At 46.7% G+C, this 21,007-nt stretch overlaps 1 protein-coding gene across 1 annotated transcript in view; it reads left to right on the plus strand.

Moving 5' to 3' along the window:
* Positions 1-20,929, plus strand: part of UBE2R2 (ubiquitin conjugating enzyme E2 R2) — a 54,460-nt gene extending 33,531 nt beyond the window's left edge. The window contains exons 2-5 of the mRNA XM_074532235.1: positions 6,147-6,233; positions 9,584-9,681; positions 16,086-16,220; positions 17,495-20,929. Of these exons, the coding sequence (XP_074388336.1) occupies positions 6,147-6,233; positions 9,584-9,681; positions 16,086-16,220; positions 17,495-17,714 (540 nt within the window). The 3' untranslated portion in view covers positions 17,715-20,929. The remainder of the gene's footprint in view (positions 1-6,146; positions 6,234-9,583; positions 9,682-16,085; positions 16,221-17,494) is intronic.
* The last annotated feature ends 78 nt before the right edge of the window (positions 20,930-21,007 follow it).

Below are 21,007 nucleotides of genomic sequence, written 5' to 3' on the forward strand. Positions count from 1 at the left end.
CTGTTTCTGCCTGGAACATAATCACACAGAGTAGCCTCTCTGCATTGCCCACACACAGTGACCCCAATCTCAAGCCTGTGTACAGTCTATGGGCAACCTGAAGGAATCGGATCCAAGAGCACAATCTCTACATGAAGCCTTCAGCCATGGCAGAAACCTCCTAACATATGGCCTGTTACAGTCTCTGATATATTCCATCTTCATCTTTTTTGTCTCCTAAAATCAGGCCTGATCCTGGTGTAAAGGTTAAATTGAGGGTGGAGTCTTGTAATATTTCAGTATGGGAATTCCTGGGAAAATACATAAACCTCAATATGATATCAACTTTCTCTCATGGGAATCTGAAATTGCTTTATTGTTTGGCCCCTGTATCAAAGCTCAGTGAAGCTGTTGAACCAACAGCTAGGCCTGTGAAAGAGGATCAAGTAATTCTGTTTGGTGGTGTGTCTTACACAGCTGCTGCTAATGGCCTTCTCAGTGATGGCACAGCAGACAAGAGCAAAAGCTGAGTCAAAATGAGCAGGTTATAGAATAAATATTTTTTTGTTTCAGGATGCCACTGTTTACAAGTCAATATCTCTCACTAAATGCTGCATCTCCTTTACTGGTTAATATGATAGCATTTTCTGTAACATCATGAAAAGTCAAACTGACAGTCAAAGCAGTGGAAATCAACCTGGCAGTTGTTACCTGAGTGTAGGTGGTGCTCGTGTAATCTGGACCTTTACCTGCTTTGGTTTGGGTTGGATGACTTGCTAACAATCTCAGCTTTATGAACACTGCAGATAATACATTGCAGATAAATATTTAGTATCATCTTACTGTTAAAAGACATTCTGGTAAAAGGAAATCTGGTTTGTACCAGAGGAAGTCTTCCATTGAGAACAACAGATTTAGTAGTGCCCCAGATAACTAAATTAGGAAATGTGTACAAGATATGATTTAGTGTGAAACAAGAATGGGCTGGTGCCTGTCAAACCAGTCTCTGATTGTGTAAGCTAGCCTTACTTCTTGACTCATCAGGGCTCTGCTGAATTTTGGCTCTATCTTCTTTTTTGTTTAGATGCTTCATGTCCTTCCCATGAGATCTATTCATTCTGCTGTTCAGGTCTTTGTGATTTAAATTCCTTATGAAACAGCACAGGTAATGTGGGGTATAAGGGCTCTTCTGCTGTTACTATTCATATGGCCACTGCAGCACCAAGGGGGTTTTCAGGACTCGCAAGTCATGAGTGGTCTGGTCACTCATCTTGGATTAGAGATGTGCTCCTCCTCTTCTCTGAAGCACAACAGATGTCAATAAACACTGATACAGCGTTGCTGGAAAATGAAGCAATAACTGGGTTTGAAGTACCAGGCTAGCACCCAGCTCTGCCACAAGAAATTGCTCAGGCCATAAGTCACAAATGGATCTGAAAGAGCTCTGTTGGCCCTACATTTTTACCTCACCAAATAGTTGACAGTGCAGTGGGATGGCTACAATGCTGTTTTACATGTTGTGAGCTGGATGATACTGAGGTGCTTTAAACCTCACTGCTGTGAGAAACTGGCTGCTTTGTACTGACTGCTGACCTCCACTGAACATGCTTTCCAGCACATAGTGTTTAATACTGCATGCACTAATCCAGGCCTAATGTGGAAGAGGAGATTCTGTTAAATGAATTTCATAATGTGTGATGCACTAGCAGCAGGAAAGGGCATTTTGTGGGATTAGATACAACCACTTAACCTGGTGGTGGCCTGTAGTTCCTGTTCATGTTCAGTGTGTGGAGCAGTCAGCAGGAGCACACTGGGGAGCCTGGTTGTGCCCCTTAAGAAGGAAAGTGAGGAGTCCTTGTGTGTCCGCAAGTCTGCCAGGGCAGATGAGTGATCTGTAAGAAACCTTGGTAGTACCTGCACAGAGTCAATAGGAGCTTATCTGTGGGCTAGCTGTAGCAGATAATTACACATAACAGCAAAATAATTTCAAAACTCAAACCACTTCCTTTGTATCTGATCTTAAATACAATTTGCCCTCACTAATGCAGAGTTTTAGAAGGGCTGGCATCAAGCTTGCAATGTTTTGAAATGGAAGTGATCTCTAAGTGGCACTTCCAGGAACACCAAGCAGCTGCAGTTTTTGCTGGCCGTTGTAAAAGCTGCTGGTGTTCCCCATTATCCTCTAATTAGATCCCTTGTGATCCTGGTGGCATTCCAGGTAATGTGTGTGCTTCCCCCATGGCCTGTCTGCACTGGGTAGGTAGGATGTATTCAACATTCCTTCCCTTTCTGCCTAAAAATCAGGGGTCTCAGTTTTGTCAGCTTGAAACAGCTGTAAAAAATCGGTGTCAGACTCCTGAAGTGTCATTTACAGCTAGGCCGGAACAGGAACTGAGCTTGGGAGGGAGCCTTGCCTGCGTCAGTCCCATTGGCCTCGCTATTGCAGATCCAGACCAGGGTGCTTGGCCACCTGGGCGTATGCTGGCTCGTGTTCAGCCATTGCCAACCAGCTCCCCTCGGTCCTTTCCTGCCAGGCAGCTTTCCAGGCCTCTCTGCCCCAAGCCTGGAGTGCTGGAGTGGTTGTGACACAAGTGTAAGCCTTGAGTCAAGTATGTGGCAAGATCTCAAGAATCAAAGTTGCTGTAATAGTTATTCGTAGTGACTGAATCCGTGAATAATTTTCAGTCATGTAAGATCTAGTGAGACTGTGTGTTTTTCTGGCATACATAGCAGAACCTGTGCTTTTCTCTTATCCAATTTAAAGAAGATTAACAAACCTGAAATGCAGTCTCTGTTGAAGGCTCAGGGAAGCAGTAAAATAGGGAACAAAGTGACTGTGGTGGTAACAATATTCTTAAAATACGTGCTGTGGTGTAATTTAGAAGTTGAAGTTTTTGTGGTAGCTGTAAATGTTTCTAAAGGGCTGTATCTTCTGTCAGGCTGGACTTTTTAGAAGAGTTTATTATTTTTCTACAGACTATAAGCATGACTAGTTGCAAGCTGGGGAAGGGAGGATTGATTGTGACTGGTCTTCATGTTTCTATCTATTGACTATCTTCAGTGATGTCAAGGAGCCATGGCATGCAGCTGGCTAAAATCAGCACCAAAATAGGATTATTTCTGTTCTGTTTAAGCTCAGTTTGAAGAGTCAGGCACATGGTGAATGCAGTAACTGTTTGGAACTTGCAGGGGGGAACTGAGCTGCATATTTAGTCCTCCTAAATTAGTTTGTGTGGCTGTAACTGAGCTAACAACAAGCTCCCTGAAAACTCTGCCACTCTCTAGTACTTAGCAGCCTGGCTGAGTTTAACAGATTTTTTTGCCTTATATCAGTGAAATTGTAGGGAAAAAACATTCTGTGAGCTCTACTTAAAATTAGATTTATTGCTTAATTTGGTCTCTTTTTTTTATCATGTTTAGAATCAGGCTTTCAGTGGGGGAAAAAATGACCTCTAATTGTGGCTGTTGCTGCATTTTGCAAGCAGTCTTGCAGCTTCTCTTGGAAATTCTTGGCTTGCTTAACCCACACAGAAACTCAAATAGCATTCAGTGAGAGCAGAGTAGGCTTACGTAACTTTCCTTGCTTTCTCTTGCAGAAGAGATGAGGTAATTCTCTCAGACCTGTTTGTAATGGCCTGGAAAAGTGTTTGGTTTCACTTTCAAATTCTGGATGATCTCACCATGGGGACTTGACAGTGGTGCTCTTTTTGTTTGGGAAAAATCCCTGCCTGTAATTCAAGGATTTCTGTTTTGGGGCTTTTGACTCTGAAATCAGGTTTGTAGAGAAGCCTTACTTGCTTTATGTTCCAATACAGAACCTCAGTGTGCTGAAGAGCTACAGACTAGTTAGAAATAGCTGATCACCATGTAATGTGGCTGCTTTCTCTAAATGTGTGATGTATTACAGGGAAGCTAGGTTCTTGGCTGCCTGCACATGGAAGGAAAGATTTCTCTTATTTCTCCAGTTGGGTTTTCTGTTCCTAGAGCTCAAGATAACCCTTCATGTGATAAAACACTGCATTCCATAGTGATAGTTCTTGTAGGCAGGTAGTCCTTCTCTAATAAAGAACTGTGTTTGTCAAACAGGATTTAGAAATTCGGAACAGTTTTCCAGGATCTACAGCATCTGCATGAGTCTGCATCACATACAGGGACATACTGGTGACTCGGGCTCAGCTTCTGGAGTAGTCTTGCTGAGACAAACCCCTCAGGGCTAGACAGTTTGAAAGCAGAGGGGTTTTACTGGGAGGAATGAGACCTGCACTCCTTGAGCATCTATATGGGCTGTAGGCATAGCAGTGCTGGTAATCTGCTTGCACAATGTTTTTTGTTTTGGTCACCTGGAAGCTGTGGCTGTGTAGAAGACAGATTTTGCTAAGATATCTTGTAGGTAGCTCAACCCTGAGTTTCGTTGTCTCTTGCGTTTTTAGTCTCAGTCCTTTTGCTTTTGTTTTGTGTCTTAAATCTCACAAAACTGTGTGTAAGCACAGGAATGGGCTTTCTTGGGAAAACCCCGGTGTCTGGAGGAGTCTGCAGCTACATGATGCAAGCTCTTGAGTTGGAGTGAATGTGCCCTGCCTGGGTAGATCTCTGCTCTGCCCACAGTGCAGCATGTTCTGGACCCAGGCATGTCCTTGCTGCAGCAGTGTGTGGTGACAAGAGGCATTCACTCACTGCTCCTGGAGCAACGGCATTCGGGCAACTGGCCTTAAACTATGGGATTGTTTAAATGGATTGTAAATCTCTTAGCTGTTCGTGTGCTGTGACAAATGGCTGTGGGGTGAGGACTCAGTGCTGCTGTAACATGCCCACACACAGTCAGAGTAGGCATCTACAGACCATAAGGCCATGTGAACTGGTGAATTTCTTTCATAAAGGTGAATAGAAAAACCTTCTTTTCTTGACTATCTGACACTCTGACCCCATAAAATTTGGGTTGTAGGGCAAAGGTGAGTGCTGGTAAGTAAAACTGTAGCCAGGTACTTAACAGTTCTGTAATCTGTTTGTTTTGAATCTGTTTTGGTTGTCTGCTTCTGTGTACTATGGAACAAAACTTTCCAAAGTTTCTCTTGTTGAGCAAGGGGCATGGTTACGTACTTAAGTGGAGGAGAGTGACCTGGAATTCTGCTCTTACCATGTTGTCCTAGGGTGACTAGGTTTCCTCCTAAATTTGTCTCAAACTGGGATAAATATGAATCTTGCTTTTGGGATCCCTTCTTGCATTCTCTGTTGCAAACGATCCTGGCTGTGTTTGAAGGACCAGAAGATGCTTCTCTGGAGATCCCTTGCTGGGCTGGCAGTAGGACTTTTTGGTGAGCAGTTCCAAGGAAAGGGTTTGTGCTCCACAGCGCAGCAAGCAGCGTGCAAGTCCACCTTCCAGAGAGAAATATTTTGGACACTTGATCAGTCCATATTCAGACTGCTGGGAACAGCAGGACAGCAGAGAGAAGTTAATTTCCAGTGCTAGGATCTCTGCAGCCTTCCCACAACTGACTTGACTCAGGGTTGTGCCCCACAGATGGTTGTTGACCACTGCAAGATGTTTGCTGTCATTGCCCATCAATATTCCTCAACATGCACTGATTTATTAAAAGACACTGATGATGTTGAGACTTAGAAATGCCTGTGGAGGCAAAACATGTAGTATTAGAAACACAGGTGGATGGACCAGCTTAACTTTCAAAGAAAGACAAAATAACTAGGGCAAGTTATGTAACAATTTTTTTTCATCATGGGAAGAGTAATTTTAAATATTTGTACAGGCAAATATAAAACAGGTCTATTCAGCTTAGTAAACGTTTTTTTAGTCTGCTTTTGAACTCAGAAAGAGAGCAGTGCTCTCTCAAGTTAAAACTTTTCCAGTTTGTTTTACCCTGTTTTAACAACAGCTGTTGAATATGCTGCTTGAATTAGGACGTGGTAAATGCATTTTGGCTTGTCTTCTGAGCATTACTAGCCCAGATGTTTTGATTTTTCTTGTTCAGTTAGTGTTTTGCTCATAAGAAATCGCATAGTGTTACACTGTGGGGCCACTTGGGCGCTGGTTTATTGAATGAGCAATTTAGTAGCCTTAATGAATTTCCCCCCCCCCAGTCTTTTCACTGTAGTTATTGGTTGTTGGTCTTTTTTGTTCTGTTTCATAGCTAAAAAATTCTGCTTTTTTTCAGGCTCACATTAAATTTCCTATTGACTATCCATATTCACCACCTACCTTCAGATTCCTGACCAAAATGTGGCACCCCAACATTTATGAGGTAAGGTGTTTTTTAAAAAAAAATTGTCTTCTGGGGTGTGTGAGAGAGCTTTGTGCTTTGTGCTTCCTTAAACTCAGTATGTGTATGGGTTACTTTCAGAGGGTAGCCAAGGCTGTGGGCTGTCAGCAGTTGGATCACAATAGAACAACACAGCAGGTCCAGGAGAGGAATGATTCCATATAGAGGCAATTGGTTCAATATCACCCAATTCCATAGAGCTGTATTGGAAGGCTGAAAGCCTGTTTTGGTTCAGAACTTGACCTTTATGGAGGTCAGCCAAATCCTAGCTGAAGAACTTTTGGGTGTCCTAGAAGAATGTCAGCCTGGTAAGAAGCACTGCCTCTGTTGTTTTGGGACCTAAAGGATTTCACAATATTCCTTTTGCTGCAGGTCTCTCACCTTATCACAGGTTTTCTCATGAGAGGTTTTGCAGACTTCCTTTGAACCCACCTGAAAACTGGAATGTCATTCTCTTCAATCCCATGAACAAATAAAGCCCTCAGTTGATATCTTGGGCTCGCAAAGTCCTTTTCTGATAAGTTCTTGCTGCCAAATGCCCAGCTTGGAATGGGTGTGCTTCAAATGGTGAGAAGTGCAGTGATGGCTTAGTAATAAATGTCTGGAAACCTTGCCAAACTTCAGTGCAGAACAGAATACTAACCCACTTTAATTATTAACTGATCCAGGGAATTGCCCTAAGCCCAGGGACATCCTCACATCAGTTATCTGACAGTTTTCTGATGTAGGTTTTGTACTTGGCACAGAATCTTTCCTGTAGCCAAGAATGATGTTTTTCTTTAAGGCTCTATTTCAGTTACAGGGAATTTTGATCTATAAATAAAGACAATTTTGAAGTCTTCAGATAATTGCAGACTCATACTGTGGGTATTGATTCTGAATCTGGAAATCCTCATGCAGGAGGTGAGTGGCAAATGGCTACCAAAATAAAATGTACAAAAACAAGCCTTGGAAAGGACCTCTCCCTGTCCTGGTGAGAAAGATGAAAAATTGACTAGAAACGACTGAAGGCAGCAGGAGGAACTAACCCAAAACTTGATGTGTGTATTTTGGGTTTGCTCTTCAAATACACAAGCTCTCAGTTTTGTGCTTTGTGTTTATAGGAGTATTTCTTGAAGCTGAGGGAATCTGAAGCAGCTTGCAGGCTGTTTTGGAAACATTTAAGCAATGAAGATGAGGCACTGGGGTTACTTCAGATGAAACTGAGACTATCTCAGCAAAGTGTTTGATGTTTGAGGGTTTTCAGGAGGAGGGGGGACAAAAATCCCCTCTTAGTGCAAGGAAGATGAAAGAAAGTAGCAGTTTACAGAATCTGCTGGTAGGACCAGATGGAGAGGCTGGGGCTGACATTCCAGTTCTGAGCAATGAGACTTGAGCAATGTGTGTTTTTTTCATCTCTGGTTTACTTGGGTCATCTAATTGAACTTCGGTAAAACTGCATTCACTTGCTCTTTATTTTTATGACATAGCCATTCTCAGTCCTGATAGAAATGGAGGATATACCTCAATGGCAGATAAATACCCCATTCTCCTTGTTTGTATTTTTCAAAAATGTATGCAGGGAGAGGCTTGGACCCTGACTGTCCTCATCTCTAGAACTTTGTGCTGACCTCATCAGGCCCCATTAAACCTTTACCTCTCCACATTCTTAATGAAAGTGCAGTTCCCAAACATGTAACACTGATTGTGGCAAGACAAAAACTTCTCACATCGTTGCTTCACTCTATCTTCATTTTGCCAAGTATCTGCTTGTCCACATGCTGCTGACCTGATTGCTTCAGGAACTTTTCCCAAGTGCTGAGGTACTTCCTCTGGCCACTAGCATTGCATTCTTCCAGGAAAAGGTTAATTAAAGGAAAAACTAATGGAAATTATTAGTGATAACAGAGTAGACTGAGCATAATCTAATATTAATAAAGTTACCTTCAGCTTGGAGTGATACTATAAAAGTTCAAGATTTCACAAGCCCCTTGGGGCACTAAAAAGGAAACTGCCTCCTTAAAGCAAACTGTTCCAGCAATGTAAGTATGTGCTTTGGAATTCAGCAGCTCCGGGTGCTGCCTTGCTGTGTTCTTAACTAAAACCTGCTTCACAGTGACAAAGGCCTGCTAGATTAGCATACCTGGCATGAATAGTGCACTGCTGAAACCTGGATACAGATCACAACCCCCCAGGTGAGCTGCTGCTATCTGTAGCTGTGATCACTGGCCTGGGCTCAAAGGCACAGATGCTGTTGCTGTGAGCAGCCCTGCTCTGTGCTCAGAGCAGTGTTGGAAGGATGTGAGACCAGGTGTGTGGGCAGCTTCCAGCCTGGAGTCCTGAGCAGAGCTGATCCCATCATCAGTCTGTGCCCTGGACTGGAGGGACAAGGAACAGCATGAATGCTGCCCCACAACTGGCTACAAAGCCCATGGGGCCTGGAGAGGCCAATATCTGCTGGCCAGCCCCAGCCTCATCTGTACCTTCCCCCCATCCTGCAGTAGGGCACTGGTGGGTCCCTGGAGTCTGCCTCAGTGGAGGATATCAGCTGGGGTGGATACTGCTCCAGCCCTCCTACAAAGCAGTTGTGTCAGAGTGCTGTTGCTGATGAAGAATTGGGTTGACAGCTTTCCTAAATAGGAATTATAGAGCTTTAAACCTATATTCAGGCCATACAACTGGTGAGTAGAACACATATTGAGAATTATGTGGTTGTATGGCTTCTATATGCTGCCAGAATATTCTTCCTTTTGCATGCTGGAAGGGTTTTCAGTGAAACCTTCAGAAAGCATCTCCTGCTTTTTCATCTGGTATTCTGAACAGATGTGTCCTAGGGGAGCTGTGTAAGCCTGCCCCACGTCATCTGTTCAAGGTTCTTGTGTCCTGGTAGATGTAATGTTTTCATACGTGAGCTAGTAGATGGTGATTAAACCCCTCAATTCAAAAATTTCCTGTAGCTAGCCCAAGCTACCAGTTGGAGCACAAATTTTCTTTAACCCTACTTGGGGTCTCCTGTGATTAAACCTTATGTCACTGTGGCAGGAGTACTTGCTATCTGGAAACCAATCTAGTTTTATGTTACATTATTGCTATTTTTGCTTACTTCAGTATGTTCTTTAAACTGCTTGATTTTTATATTGGGGTTTTTTGCCAGTTTGCAGGCTAGCCCTTGGGTATATAGTAGATCCAGGAAGAATTCAGAACCATTTTCAGCCCTTGCTGGTTTTTGCTGGCACTTGGATATTCATATCAACAAGGTTAAACTGATCAGAAGACAGTCTGAATGGTGGATTTGAGTTATCAGGCCTCAGCCTCCAGCCAAGCTATTCTCAGTGCTTTTTTCTGTCTTGCAGAATGGAGATGTATGTATTTCAATTCTTCACCCACCTGTAGATGACCCACAAAGTGGAGAGCTACCATCAGAGAGGTGGAACCCTACCCAAAATGTCAGGTAACTGAATATGTTGTGCAGTGGTGACCTCAAAGGCCTGCCATCTCCACAAGACCTAAGGGCTATGGTGGGAGGGGTTTGGGAGGGAATTTAAGGTTTTGTGGGGCTTAGGGCTTGAATCAAGCAGGAACCAGACATACCAGTCTGTCTGAACTTACTGGGCTGACAGTGCAGAGCCTTCTGTCCTATTTACAGGGTTTCATACTCCAAAGGCAAGTTATCTCAAATGTTGAAGCCTATCTCATCACTGTTATCTTCTTCAAAGTACCACTAGTGGAAAAGTGTGTGTAATGGGTTCCAGGTGCACACCAAACTGCTGTATTACTCCCCTTCCCTGTAAGATGTGGAAAAGAAAAATAACACAGAAAGCAACTTCCATGTTTGAGATAAGGCAGTTTACTAAAGCAATAACAAAAGCTTGTGCACTTAAGCAAAGGGGAAAAAAATTAATCTCTGCTTACCATTGGTGAGCAACATTCAGCCACTTCCCAGGAAGCAGGGCTTCAGTGCATGTAGCAGTTGCTCCAGAAGGCAAACACTGTGATATAACAAATGTCTCCCATTCCTCCTCTCTCACTTCGCTTTCATGTCTGAGCTGATGTTATATGGTATGGAATGTCCCTTTGGTTAAGTTGGACCAGCTGGCCTGGTTGTGTCCCATCTTAGGATCTTGCCACTCTCAGCCCCTTGATGGGAGTGGGGAATGTTGGGGACAGCACTGGTGCTGTGCCAGTGCTGCTCAACTGTAGCCAAAACAATTGTGTGTTATCATACCTGTCTAACTATGAATGGAAAGCACTGGGGGCTGCTAAGGGAAAATGAGATACAGCTCAGCAAACTCAATACAATCTCCACTCTTAATTCCATACCATTTGTTTCATCCTACATAATGTATTTATCTTCCAACTGTTCCACTGTATTTCTTTCTCATTACTGGAATTCCTTCTTACCCACACCTGCACCCCAAACTGCATCCTTGAACCACCTCTGTACCAAATGTACATTTTTGTTAACCTGTCCTTTCACAGATGGATATTATTCTCTTGTTTCATGGCTTTCTCCACCCCTCCAGATCCATGACTTGTGCTCTACCCCATCAGGATGGGTGGTCAGGACAGGAGAAGCAGCACACTTGATCATTGGTCACCAGCCTGGCTCACATCATCATCACATTCTCCTTGCTCCTCACAAAATTCATTCTTTGTCAGGTCATGTTGTTCCTGTTCCGTTACTTCCTGTGACATAAAACTCACACAGTTTGTTTTCCCCCAAGGTTAAATTTCCTTGAGGTACACACTGGGTCTCCCCATCCTTCCATGTTACCTGCCAAGTACACCCAGGTCCTTGGGTAAAGACAATCCCACCAATGTGTTTGCTTCTTCCCATGGGACGAGAATCCACACTGACTTCCCCAGCCACTTTCCTGTGTGTAGTGCAGGAACCTTATCTCCTCCCACAGTGTTTGTGGGCTCAGTTTGGGCAGGATCAGTGCAGTTAGCAGATCCCCTAGCACTGACCCGCCAAGTGGCTTCTTTTGCATCCCAGTGCTTCCATGTCCCATTACCTAAAATTCTTAACAGGCTTCAGCATTTCTGAGACTTTCCAGAGGTGTGTGGGTGGTAAGGGATGTGATATATTCTATATATGTGATATATAACATCTCTCAATGTTTCTTTGCTTTGGAGTTTATGAGATTATTTTTAAAATTAATCCCATCGTTTGATTCAGTTCTCTCTGGGGTACCATGTCACCGCAAAATGTATCTCTCAAGAGCTGAGATTGTGTTCCAGGCAGTGGCATGGTTTACTGGGTACATTTCCAGCTAGTTGTTGCCTCTGATGTAGCAAGTTTGTAGCTCTTGCCTCGGCATGTGTGTGGCCCAGCGTAATCTATTTGCCAGGCCTCACCACACTGGAAAACCAGCCGCCACCCTCTGTTCCAGGGATATTTCACTCACTTGATGGCAGCACATCTTTCACATTTGTGGATAACCTGTGTGATGGCCTCTGTGGTCAGCTCCACCCCTCAGTCATGAGCCCATCTGTGTGTTGCGCCCCTTCCTAGATACCCTGAAGTGGCTTGGGGCTAGAAATAGCTCACCCTTTTGCTCCCAGCCTTAGTCTCCCTGAGCTATTCCAATCTTCACAGCCTTAACCACCTGCCTGTTGTTCTGATGTTCTTCTGCAGTGGATAAGTACCAGGAGGCATCGCTCACCAAACACCATCACAGACAAAATAGTCTAGAATGAGAGATACTAATTAAATTTGTTACCAACAAAATCAGAGCAGGATAATGAGAAGTAAAATAAGACCTTAAAAACACCTCCCTCCACCTCTGCCTTCTTCCCAGCTCTACCCCGTACCACAGCAGGGTATGGGGGTAGTGGAATGGGGGTCACAGTCAGTTCATCACACATTGTTTCTCCTGCTGCTGAGGATGAGGAGTGTTCCCCTGCTGCACTATGGGTCCCTCCCACAGCATGCCAGTTCTGCATTAACTCTGCCAGCATGAGTCCACCCCATGGGCAGCAGTCTTCCCCAAAATGCTGCAGCATGGGTCACACTTCCATTGGATGCAGTCCTTCAAGGACCAGCTGCTCCAGTGGGAGCTACTCTCTCCATGGGTCTCCCACAGGATCACCTTTGGGCACCCCCTGCTCCAGGCTGGGCTCCCCCAGGGCTGCAGGTGGATCTCTGCTCCCCCGTGCCCTCCCTGGGCTGCAGGGGCACAGCTGTCTCAGCCTGGGCTGCTGCAGGGGAATCTGAGCTCCAGAGCCTGGAGCAGCTCCTGCCCCTCCTGCACTGCCCTGCCTGCCTGCACAGATGCTCCTCTCGCATGTTCTCACTCCATTCTTCTCAGGACACAATTAAAACTTTTTTCTTGTTAAGTATGTTATCACAGAGACATTGCCACTCTTTCCAGTTGGCCAGCCTTTACCAGTGGAGCATCTGTCCTTGGAGCTGCCAGGCTCTGCTAGACATAGAGGAGGTTTCTGGCAGTTTCTCACAGAAGCCACCCTTGTAGCACCTTGACTACCAAAACTTGGCCGTGCACACTCAATACAGGATGGTTTTGAGTATTCTGACCAGTAGAACAACTTTGCAGAGTTCTGGCTGTTGTTTGCATTCCATTGTTTGTCTCCTGTCCTCCTGAGTGGTGTTGGGAGCAGCTGGTGGTTTTCTTCCTGACAAAAATACAAAGGATCACTAAGTCCCAGAGACATTCAAGGCCTAACCTGTCCATGCTTTTGAAACAGCAGCTGAATTTCATTCTCATTACAAGACACTGTCAAATAAAGAATTGACTAGGTTACAAGCCTTAACTCAAAGTTAGGAAACAGCTTTGGGCATTAATTACATAAATCACACAAACATTTTGGGTATTTCATTATATTCAACCCTAGAGACTGACATGGAACTTATCATTGTGCTTGTTCTCTAATTTCTGCTGTCCCTCACCACAGTTGCAGTTTTTGGTGCTAATGCTCTTGAATCATCTTGGGCATAAGGATGGCAGGTCAAAACATTCCTCAGCAAATGAAAATAAAACTGGTCCTTCACTTGTAGCCTGCTGCCACCATCACCAGTTGGGCAGAGTGCCAGCAGAAGCGCATCCTGCTGGGGTCCCATCTGGCTTGGGAAAGCTCCAAAGTGTCAGACAGGAGGCACAGGGGCCAAAGATGTGGGAGGGAGCTGCTCCTCTGCTGCTGAATTCTGTAAATCCTGCCAAGTGATGACCATTTCCCCACAGATGAGCAGGGTTGAAGTGTCTGAAGGGGGAAATTCGTTCTTCAGCTGTGAGAGTTCACCTGTGCTTCTGAGGGTGTCAAGCAAGCTCATTTATTTTTTTAAACACAATCAGTATGGGCTTTCCCATCACTGGGAACAAGGTGATGCAGGCATAAGTAAACACAGCAAAACCCAGCAAGATGTGGAAGAATGTAGCTCTGATGTGTTTGGCAGAGAATCCTGCTTCCTGTGTCCCTGTTCCTGTGAGGGAGCTCAGTGAGTGGTAGAAGTCCAGGGGTTGAGGCTCTGATCATTTTAATTGTCCTTCTCCACATCTCCCCGGCCTCCCCTGCCCTTGAGCTGCACAGGCCAGGACTCTGCACAGTATTCAAGGTACTGGCACACCTGTATCTCCTGCAGATAGCTGAGGTACTCTCTGCCTGTTGCTTTGTTTCTTGAGGATTCCCACTTGTCTTGGCTTTTGTTGCTGCCCGAGATCTGGGCAGATTCCACTTGATCCAGTAACATGACTGTCAGTGCAGCCTAGGCTAAAACTTTTGACTTTATATCAGAAGGCAAAAATGCACTTGGACCAATCTATACATACCTCTTGAGGTGGCTCTGAGAGGCTACAATGTGGATAGCAGCTGGAATTTAAAAAAATATTCATTTTTCAACAAGGAATGTAATAGGATGTGCTGGTTGGTAGCACCAGCTAATCTACATTATGTCTCTTTGGGAAGAAATTGATCTGTCTGAACCTTCTTACACTGATACAGGATAAAAAACAGGAACAGGTCTGTTTCCTTGAGCCTCTGCTGGCTGCTCTTCCATGCACAGCTGCCTTGTCTGAGGGGAGACAGATCCCTGACAATATCCCAGAGACTCAGCCCATACCCAGCCCATGCAGTTTGCATCTGCTGCTGAGGTTTTCAGTCCCATATGGCTGAACTTTTTACTGGTGTTAGTCCTGTCAGATCCCCCATGCTGGGATGCCTTTCTGTTACTGTCCCCTCTTCAAGGCAAGCAGTTTGAGTTGGAGGACACTGTCCAGCTCTTAAAGGTATCAGCAGTGATGGAGCTGGTCTGATGTGCTGGATGGGAAGGAGGAGCTCAGAGAATGAACTGTACAACAGTACAGTTGATCAAACAACTGTATTCACTTCTAATAATACATTCTTGGTGAATTTAAGTACCTTAGCAGTAACTTCGGTGTCTGGACACCACAGTGAAAATTGGCTTTTCCTCACTGTTGTTGGAAGTGTGGTAGAGCAGATGGTAAATCCAGATATTAATTCCTGTCCTTGGCCTTCCCTAGACTTTGTTTGCTTTGCAGAAAGCTGCTGCATGATGCTGGAGCTGACATGCTGGCCTGTTTGCAGAGAATCAAGGGCTCTTAAATGAATTCTTGAGATGAAGTAGAAAATGATCTCTTATGCCCATCATTCCAACCCAATGAGACAGTTTCTTCCAGAGCTGCTGTTCTCTTTTCGTACAAAATTATATAATTTAGAAAATGAATTGTATAAGACTCTCTTGATGGCTGTGCTGAACAGTCTGTTCAGATACAAGTGTTTATTTTCAAAACCTTTCAAGGTACTCAGTATCCAAATGACCAAGCATTTCCTGGAATTGTACCCAGATATATGATCTGGTAGATGTGCTCTGAACATGCCCCTGAATCAGTGCAAACACGACTGTGGCTGCCAGTCCTCTTTAATCAAGGTCTGCAAAGTGGCTGTTGGGTAATGCTGTGTTTCAAGAGCTGTTCCCTGTCCCTTGTTTGTCCGTTCCCCTTGAAAGGGAAGCTGTTGCTGGCAGGACCACTGGGATGGGTGATGCTGTCATGGTGGCTGGAAATGGGTGTTGGTGCTGGTTGAGGCACAGTGTGAGCAGCAAAGGCTGCAACTCCCAAGTGCAGGGTTCTAGGAGCTGCAGGGGAAAGCTCTGGACAAGAGGATGGTGTTTGCAGCTGGTAAATGCCAGCAGAGCAGGGCCCCTGGCTGGAAATCCTAGAGGACTGTCTGTCTGTCTGTCTGCCTGCCCCATATGCCTGCCAGGGGTTACATGGCTGGCTCATGCTGGCTCTGCTGAATCCCACTGGGCCCTGGCACCTTGCCTGGGCATTGAAAATCATCCACACTGTCCTCCCCTTGCTGTGCTTGAGAGCTGCTGCTGCAGCCTGAGTGGGGGGAGAGGAGAGTCCTGCCCCAGCCTCAGCCTCCCAACCACCTGGCAGGGCAGGGGAAGAGTAGTGCAGCCTTTTCTGCTGGCCTTGGGTCATAGCAGTTCTTCTCCCTGTGCAGGGCAGGCAAACAGCCTGGCCTGGCTTCCTGCTGGAGGCTGCAAGCCACCAGGAGCAGCTCACAGAGCAGATTTCCAGCCCCACCGCATCTGTGGGTAGTGCAGTCCAGCTGAATTCTGCTCTGATTGTAGCTTTCTGTGCTGCCCTGTCCCAAGCACAGACACGATGGGCTGTAGTCAGATGAGGTTTGTGTTGTATCACCTTCCCTACACCAATGTCCAGGGCCTGAGGTTCGTGAGTACCTGTTGTCACTTAAAAACACTGTCCTCAGCTTAAGAGGACAAGTTGACTTCAAACAAGTTTATGATGCAACACCTAAAGAAGTTGTGAATGCGTTAGCTCTGACTGCTGTTGTGGTTACCTTTTTCAGGACTATCTTACTGAGTGTAATCTCTTTGCTTAATGAGCCCAACACATTCTCCCCAGCCAATGTGGATGCATCAGTCATGTTCAGGAAATGGAGGGACAGTAAAGGAAAAGACAAGGAGTACGCTGAAATCATAAGGTAAGCTTTGCCAGTTGTGATGTTGGGCTACCAGCATTCTGCTTTGAATCCTGTCAAACACAGAATTTGCTGAAACCAGCTTCTCACAGCAGAATGTAATTTGGAAATTAATTTCAGTGTCTTATTTAAAGTCCATGCTTCAGGTCCCTCCAGCATTTTCAGCACACAGAAGCAGTGCAAACTTCTGGGGCAGGAGGACTGGGCTGATTTGTCTTCAAATTGTTCTTTTTTCAGACTAATCTGTCATGATGCTCTGCAAAACCTATTGGCTACTAGTAAATCCCAGTCTAAGTCCCTGCTTGTCTTTAAGCCCTGCATTGCTTGGGATGTGATGCAAACTGACTGCATCCTACTAATTTCTGTGCCTAATGCATGCACGAATCATAATCTTGTCCCTCCAATTCAAAGGAGCCTCAGCAGGATTTGTCAAGGGCTTGCAGAGCTGGGTTGGATTAGCTGGAACCAGTGCTCAGTCCCTCCCTTGGAGAAGTCCATGGTTCATCAGGAGCTGTAGGGGGATGATGTGAGCGTGGGCCAGGACTGCTGTGGAGGGACAGCCCAGCCTGGAGCAGGACTGGTGGCACGAGGCCACATCTGCATTGTCTGTGCCAGCTGGGCCGGCAGGATGTGGCCCTGGGTGGGGCCAGCGGGCTCTGCTGTGCCGAGAATCCTCCCTGGGCTCCAGCAGGGCTGGGTGCACTCCACACAGGGAATGGCAGACTGAGGGCCCTGCGTGGGTGAGGGGACAGGCTGCCGTCTGCTCCTCCTGCTGGGATGCAGCAGCCAGGCCTGGCTCGGGGTCATGGAAAACACTTAGCTCCTGTGAGCCCCAGGCTGTGCTCTGGGGTGTGCCATGAGCCCCAGCTGCTGTGCCCCTCCAGTGGGAGCTGAGAGCTGCCAAAGGCTTGTGGGAATTGCAGTTTTGAGCATGCTGTGGGAGAGCAGTCAGCAGCAGTCAATAAATCACCCTAGGAAATCCCTGACCATCCCTGCAGTAGTGAATGGAATTTGCTTTGGCCTCTGGCAGGTCTCTAGTGCAGAGCCTGTGGAATAGCTGATTTCATGAGAGGGTGTGTGCTGCAAACCCCCTTGGCATGCTCCCAGGCCTGAGGCTGCAGGAACCAGATCTGTTTCCAGTGCTGTTTGTGGTGTGTCCTGCCAACCTCAGTCCCTTCCCAGCTGCCGGGAGGGCGGGGCAGGGCCTGGAGAGCAGGCTGGGAGCTGAGCCACGGCACCCGGCCCTGCTCACATTCCTGTGTATCCTTCTCCCGCAGGAAACAGGTTTTGGCTACCAAAGCTGAGGCAGAGAAGGATGGTGTGAAGGTCCCCACTACACTGGCAGAGTACTGCATCAAAACTAAAGTGCCTTCCAATGACAACAGTTCAGATTTGCTTTACGACGACTTGTACGACGACGACATTGACGATGAAGACGAGGAGGAGGAGGATGCCGACTGTTACGATGATGATGATTCTGGCAACGAGGAGTCGTGACCTGCTCCCTCTATGCCCCTGTACTGCCCTGCCGACTCAGGCCAGAAGGGAGCAGCGGTAACCTAGCAGCAGTCCAGCAAAAAAGTGGGGGGGAGGGGTGTCAAAAAAAAAAAAAAAAACAAAACAAAAAAAAAAACCCAACACAAAACTTTGTCTCCTGCTGTCTCCTGTTGTATGGATCTGTTCGCTCCTTTTTTATGGACCTCTTAGAGACCCTCCACAGAATGTCTGAATTCTTGCATTCTTAACCCTTTCATCACTGTATTACAATTTCTTTTTAAAAAAGAAACTCCCCTTTTCACTTCTCCACGAAATGCTCACAGCAAAACAGGTTTGCTCGTGTTTAGATTCTTGAATTAAATACAGTCTTGCATTGAGATGTTTAATGTATTTAAAGCTGGAACAAACCCATTGGAAGCTGGGATTTTGGGAGCTCAAAGTGCTGCATTTACTGGGAAGAAAAAAAAATCCCCACTAAGCAAATTGCCAAGGTTTAGCTGCTCCATTTACAATAATAGCGTGTGTACATTCGTTTAGCCTTGTGGTGGTGGCTTTTCCTTTATAAGGTGTGGGGCGGAGAGTGTTAAAGCTACTGTGTGTTGAGCTTGATGGGATGTCACTGAAAGGTACAGTATTCCTTTTCAGCCTGCTAGGTTAGGAAATAGCTGGCCCCTGGAGCCCCAGAGGGCACAATCAGCTTTGTCTCTGGAAAAGGCTTGTGAAATGAACCTAAAATAAACACTTAACACTTCACATCTGTACAACTGAGCCCTGGGTTGCTATTTTTTTTTTTTTCCTTTTTTTTTCCCCAGGCTCGGATAGGGTTGAAAAAGTTCAGTTTAGCCATTCTGCTGAGATCTGCTGCCAGCTGCCCCTCTCTGGAGGGAGGAGAGCAGATGTGCATCCTGCTGCCCAGAGGGCCACCATTCTTGCTGGATTTACTTTTGGCAGTGGGACAGAGCAGCAGCTCCTGCCCGTGCTGGCTGCAGCCCCTGCTCCCTGCAGCCCCAGCCCTGGGCATCTGCAGCTGCCTCCCATCACCTGTGTGGGTCACCTGCGGGCAGGGCTGCTCCCTGCAGCCCAGTAAAAACACCTGACATGCACTTGCTTAGACGTAGGTTTGTCTGCACTGAAAAGGTAATCAACTGTAGGGGAGATAAAAAGGTTTATGATTTCAAAAAAGACAATCCAGGTGATACAGTGTGAGATAGATCCTAGCTCTCTGATGATGTCTGGAATTCTGCCCACTTTTCATAGGCATTGACTTCCATTCTAATTCTCTGCCTAAACATGGAAGCTGAAGTTATTGGGATTTCGACTACACACAGAAGAGCTCCTAAAAGAGGGGAATTCTGTTTGTCCTCCACCAGCACTTGCATTTTTATGGAGGCAAATCCTTTACTGTGGTTTTTCAGCAGAATGGTAAGAGGTAGCATTGACTAGATTTTTTTTCTTTTTTTCTTTAAGAGAAGTACTTAGCATGCATTTCCCAGAGGAATTCAGAGGAGAGCCCGCGGGGCCGGCGGAGTTCGGAGCTGGCCGGGTGTCCGGTCTGTCCGTGTGTCCGTGTGTCGGTGCCGCGGGGCAGCGCTGGGCTCTCCCGCCCGGCTCCCCGGGGCGCAGCCAGCCCCAGGGCAGAGCGGGCCAGCCGCGGGTTCTGACGGGCTCTCCGCAGCTGATGCTCCGTGCTCAGCCTCCCGCATGTTTTTGGGAGCCCTCGGCAGAGCTTAGGGCGCTCCATCGTGGGCAGGGGGATCCTGCATGTTCCTGCCCCAGACCCCTCTTCCTCCGGCGCTCGGCTCCCCCGTGCAGGTGCTCGAGTTGGGCTGCGGTGCCCGAGTTCCGTCCCGCAGGATCCCCGCATCGGCAGCCGGGCCTGGCGGCCCCGGGAGCAGCTCGGAGGTGCTGGCCCTGCTTGGGCGGGACCCTGGGTCCCCGCAGGTACAGAGGCATCACCCTGACCATAGCCCGCGCCTCCCCGCCGTGTCTCAGGGTTTTCCATGGTACGTCCCCAGCTGCGGTCCCTCGGGGGTGCCTCGGTGGGAGCAGCCTTGTTCGGGATCCGCGCCCGGGGCAAGGCTGAGCAAAAGCTCCGGGGGCGCTGCTCGGACGGGGAGGAGAGGAAGGCCCTGGGGGCTCCGCATGAAGCGAGCGAGGCAGATCTGTTCCCAAAGGATTGCGGGGCTGGGGTTTGCAGGGACTGTCCCTTCCCGGCGGTGCATCCCTCTGCCCGACCGCCATTGATTCCTTGTGCCCGGCGCTGCCTCGGCCGCCCGCCCTCCTGCTTGCACGTTACCTGGGAAGGCAGCTGCGCCCTCCTGAGCTGCCAGCCTTCCTCCAGCAAGGACTTACCCAGCCCCAGCGGCTTTTTGGAGCCTGCAGCGGGGCTCCCCTGCGTTTAGTGACAGTGTGGGGCACCCCCAGCTTCAGAGCAGCCCTGCGAGGGCAGCGCCAGGGCTGGCAAATGGGCCCCGATGCTCCCGGGTGCGGGGTTGGACTCGGGGCCTGCCAGGGCAGGGACACCAAGCTCCCAACTTGCAGGCGGCTGTGGGGGCTGAGGGAGCAGAGTGCGGCAACACTGTCTTTGCTGATGACTTGGTTGGAAATGAGGATACTGCATCTTTCAGGATTTCCCTTGTACTTTTGACCGTCTTCACTGTATACTCTCCAGTGACTTGTATTTCCAAGCTTGGTGTTGTAAGATGCATTATTATGACTCTTCTGTTACCCTTTTTTAATGACAAAAAAAGCAACCTCTTTTGAGAGCTCCGACATTAACCAGACTAATTTCTCTTCCCCACTGTCCTGTGCAGTGTCATTGCTTGTTGACTTGCTGGTTTCCTTTTTTTTGAAATACAACTGAAGTATGAGGGGATTTTTTTGAAACTATTTAAGAGATTGCAGAAAAATGTTTACCTGCTCTGTGTATTCTGGGTTTTTCTTAACCCCTTTTCTCCTGTTTCAGTCAATATTAGCGTTTACATTTGCAGCTACATGTCCCTTCAAATGCAGTTTTCAACCATTCTGAAACCAGCAGGGTACACTAGGTTTCTTGTAGTTTTCTTAGCTGAACTCCCAGATCTTTTCCTTTTTTTCTTCAGTATAATTTACCAGAAAGAATTAACTGATGCATTTTTGTGTTGTCTTCTCCTTCAGTAGTTATATTTTGTCTTTTCTGCACATCTGTCTACTAATAAAAATGTGAAATGAAAATATCTCCATGCTGTTACTTTAATGTTTGAACTGGTTGCATTGCATGGGTTCCTCAAAGCTTTGAATAACAGCTGTTCACG

The sequence above is a fragment of the Zonotrichia albicollis genome, chromosome Z (genome assembly GCF_047830755.1).
Source record: "Zonotrichia albicollis isolate bZonAlb1 chromosome Z, bZonAlb1.hap1, whole genome shotgun sequence".
Lineage (NCBI taxonomy): Eukaryota > Metazoa > Chordata > Aves > Passeriformes > Passerellidae > Zonotrichia > Zonotrichia albicollis.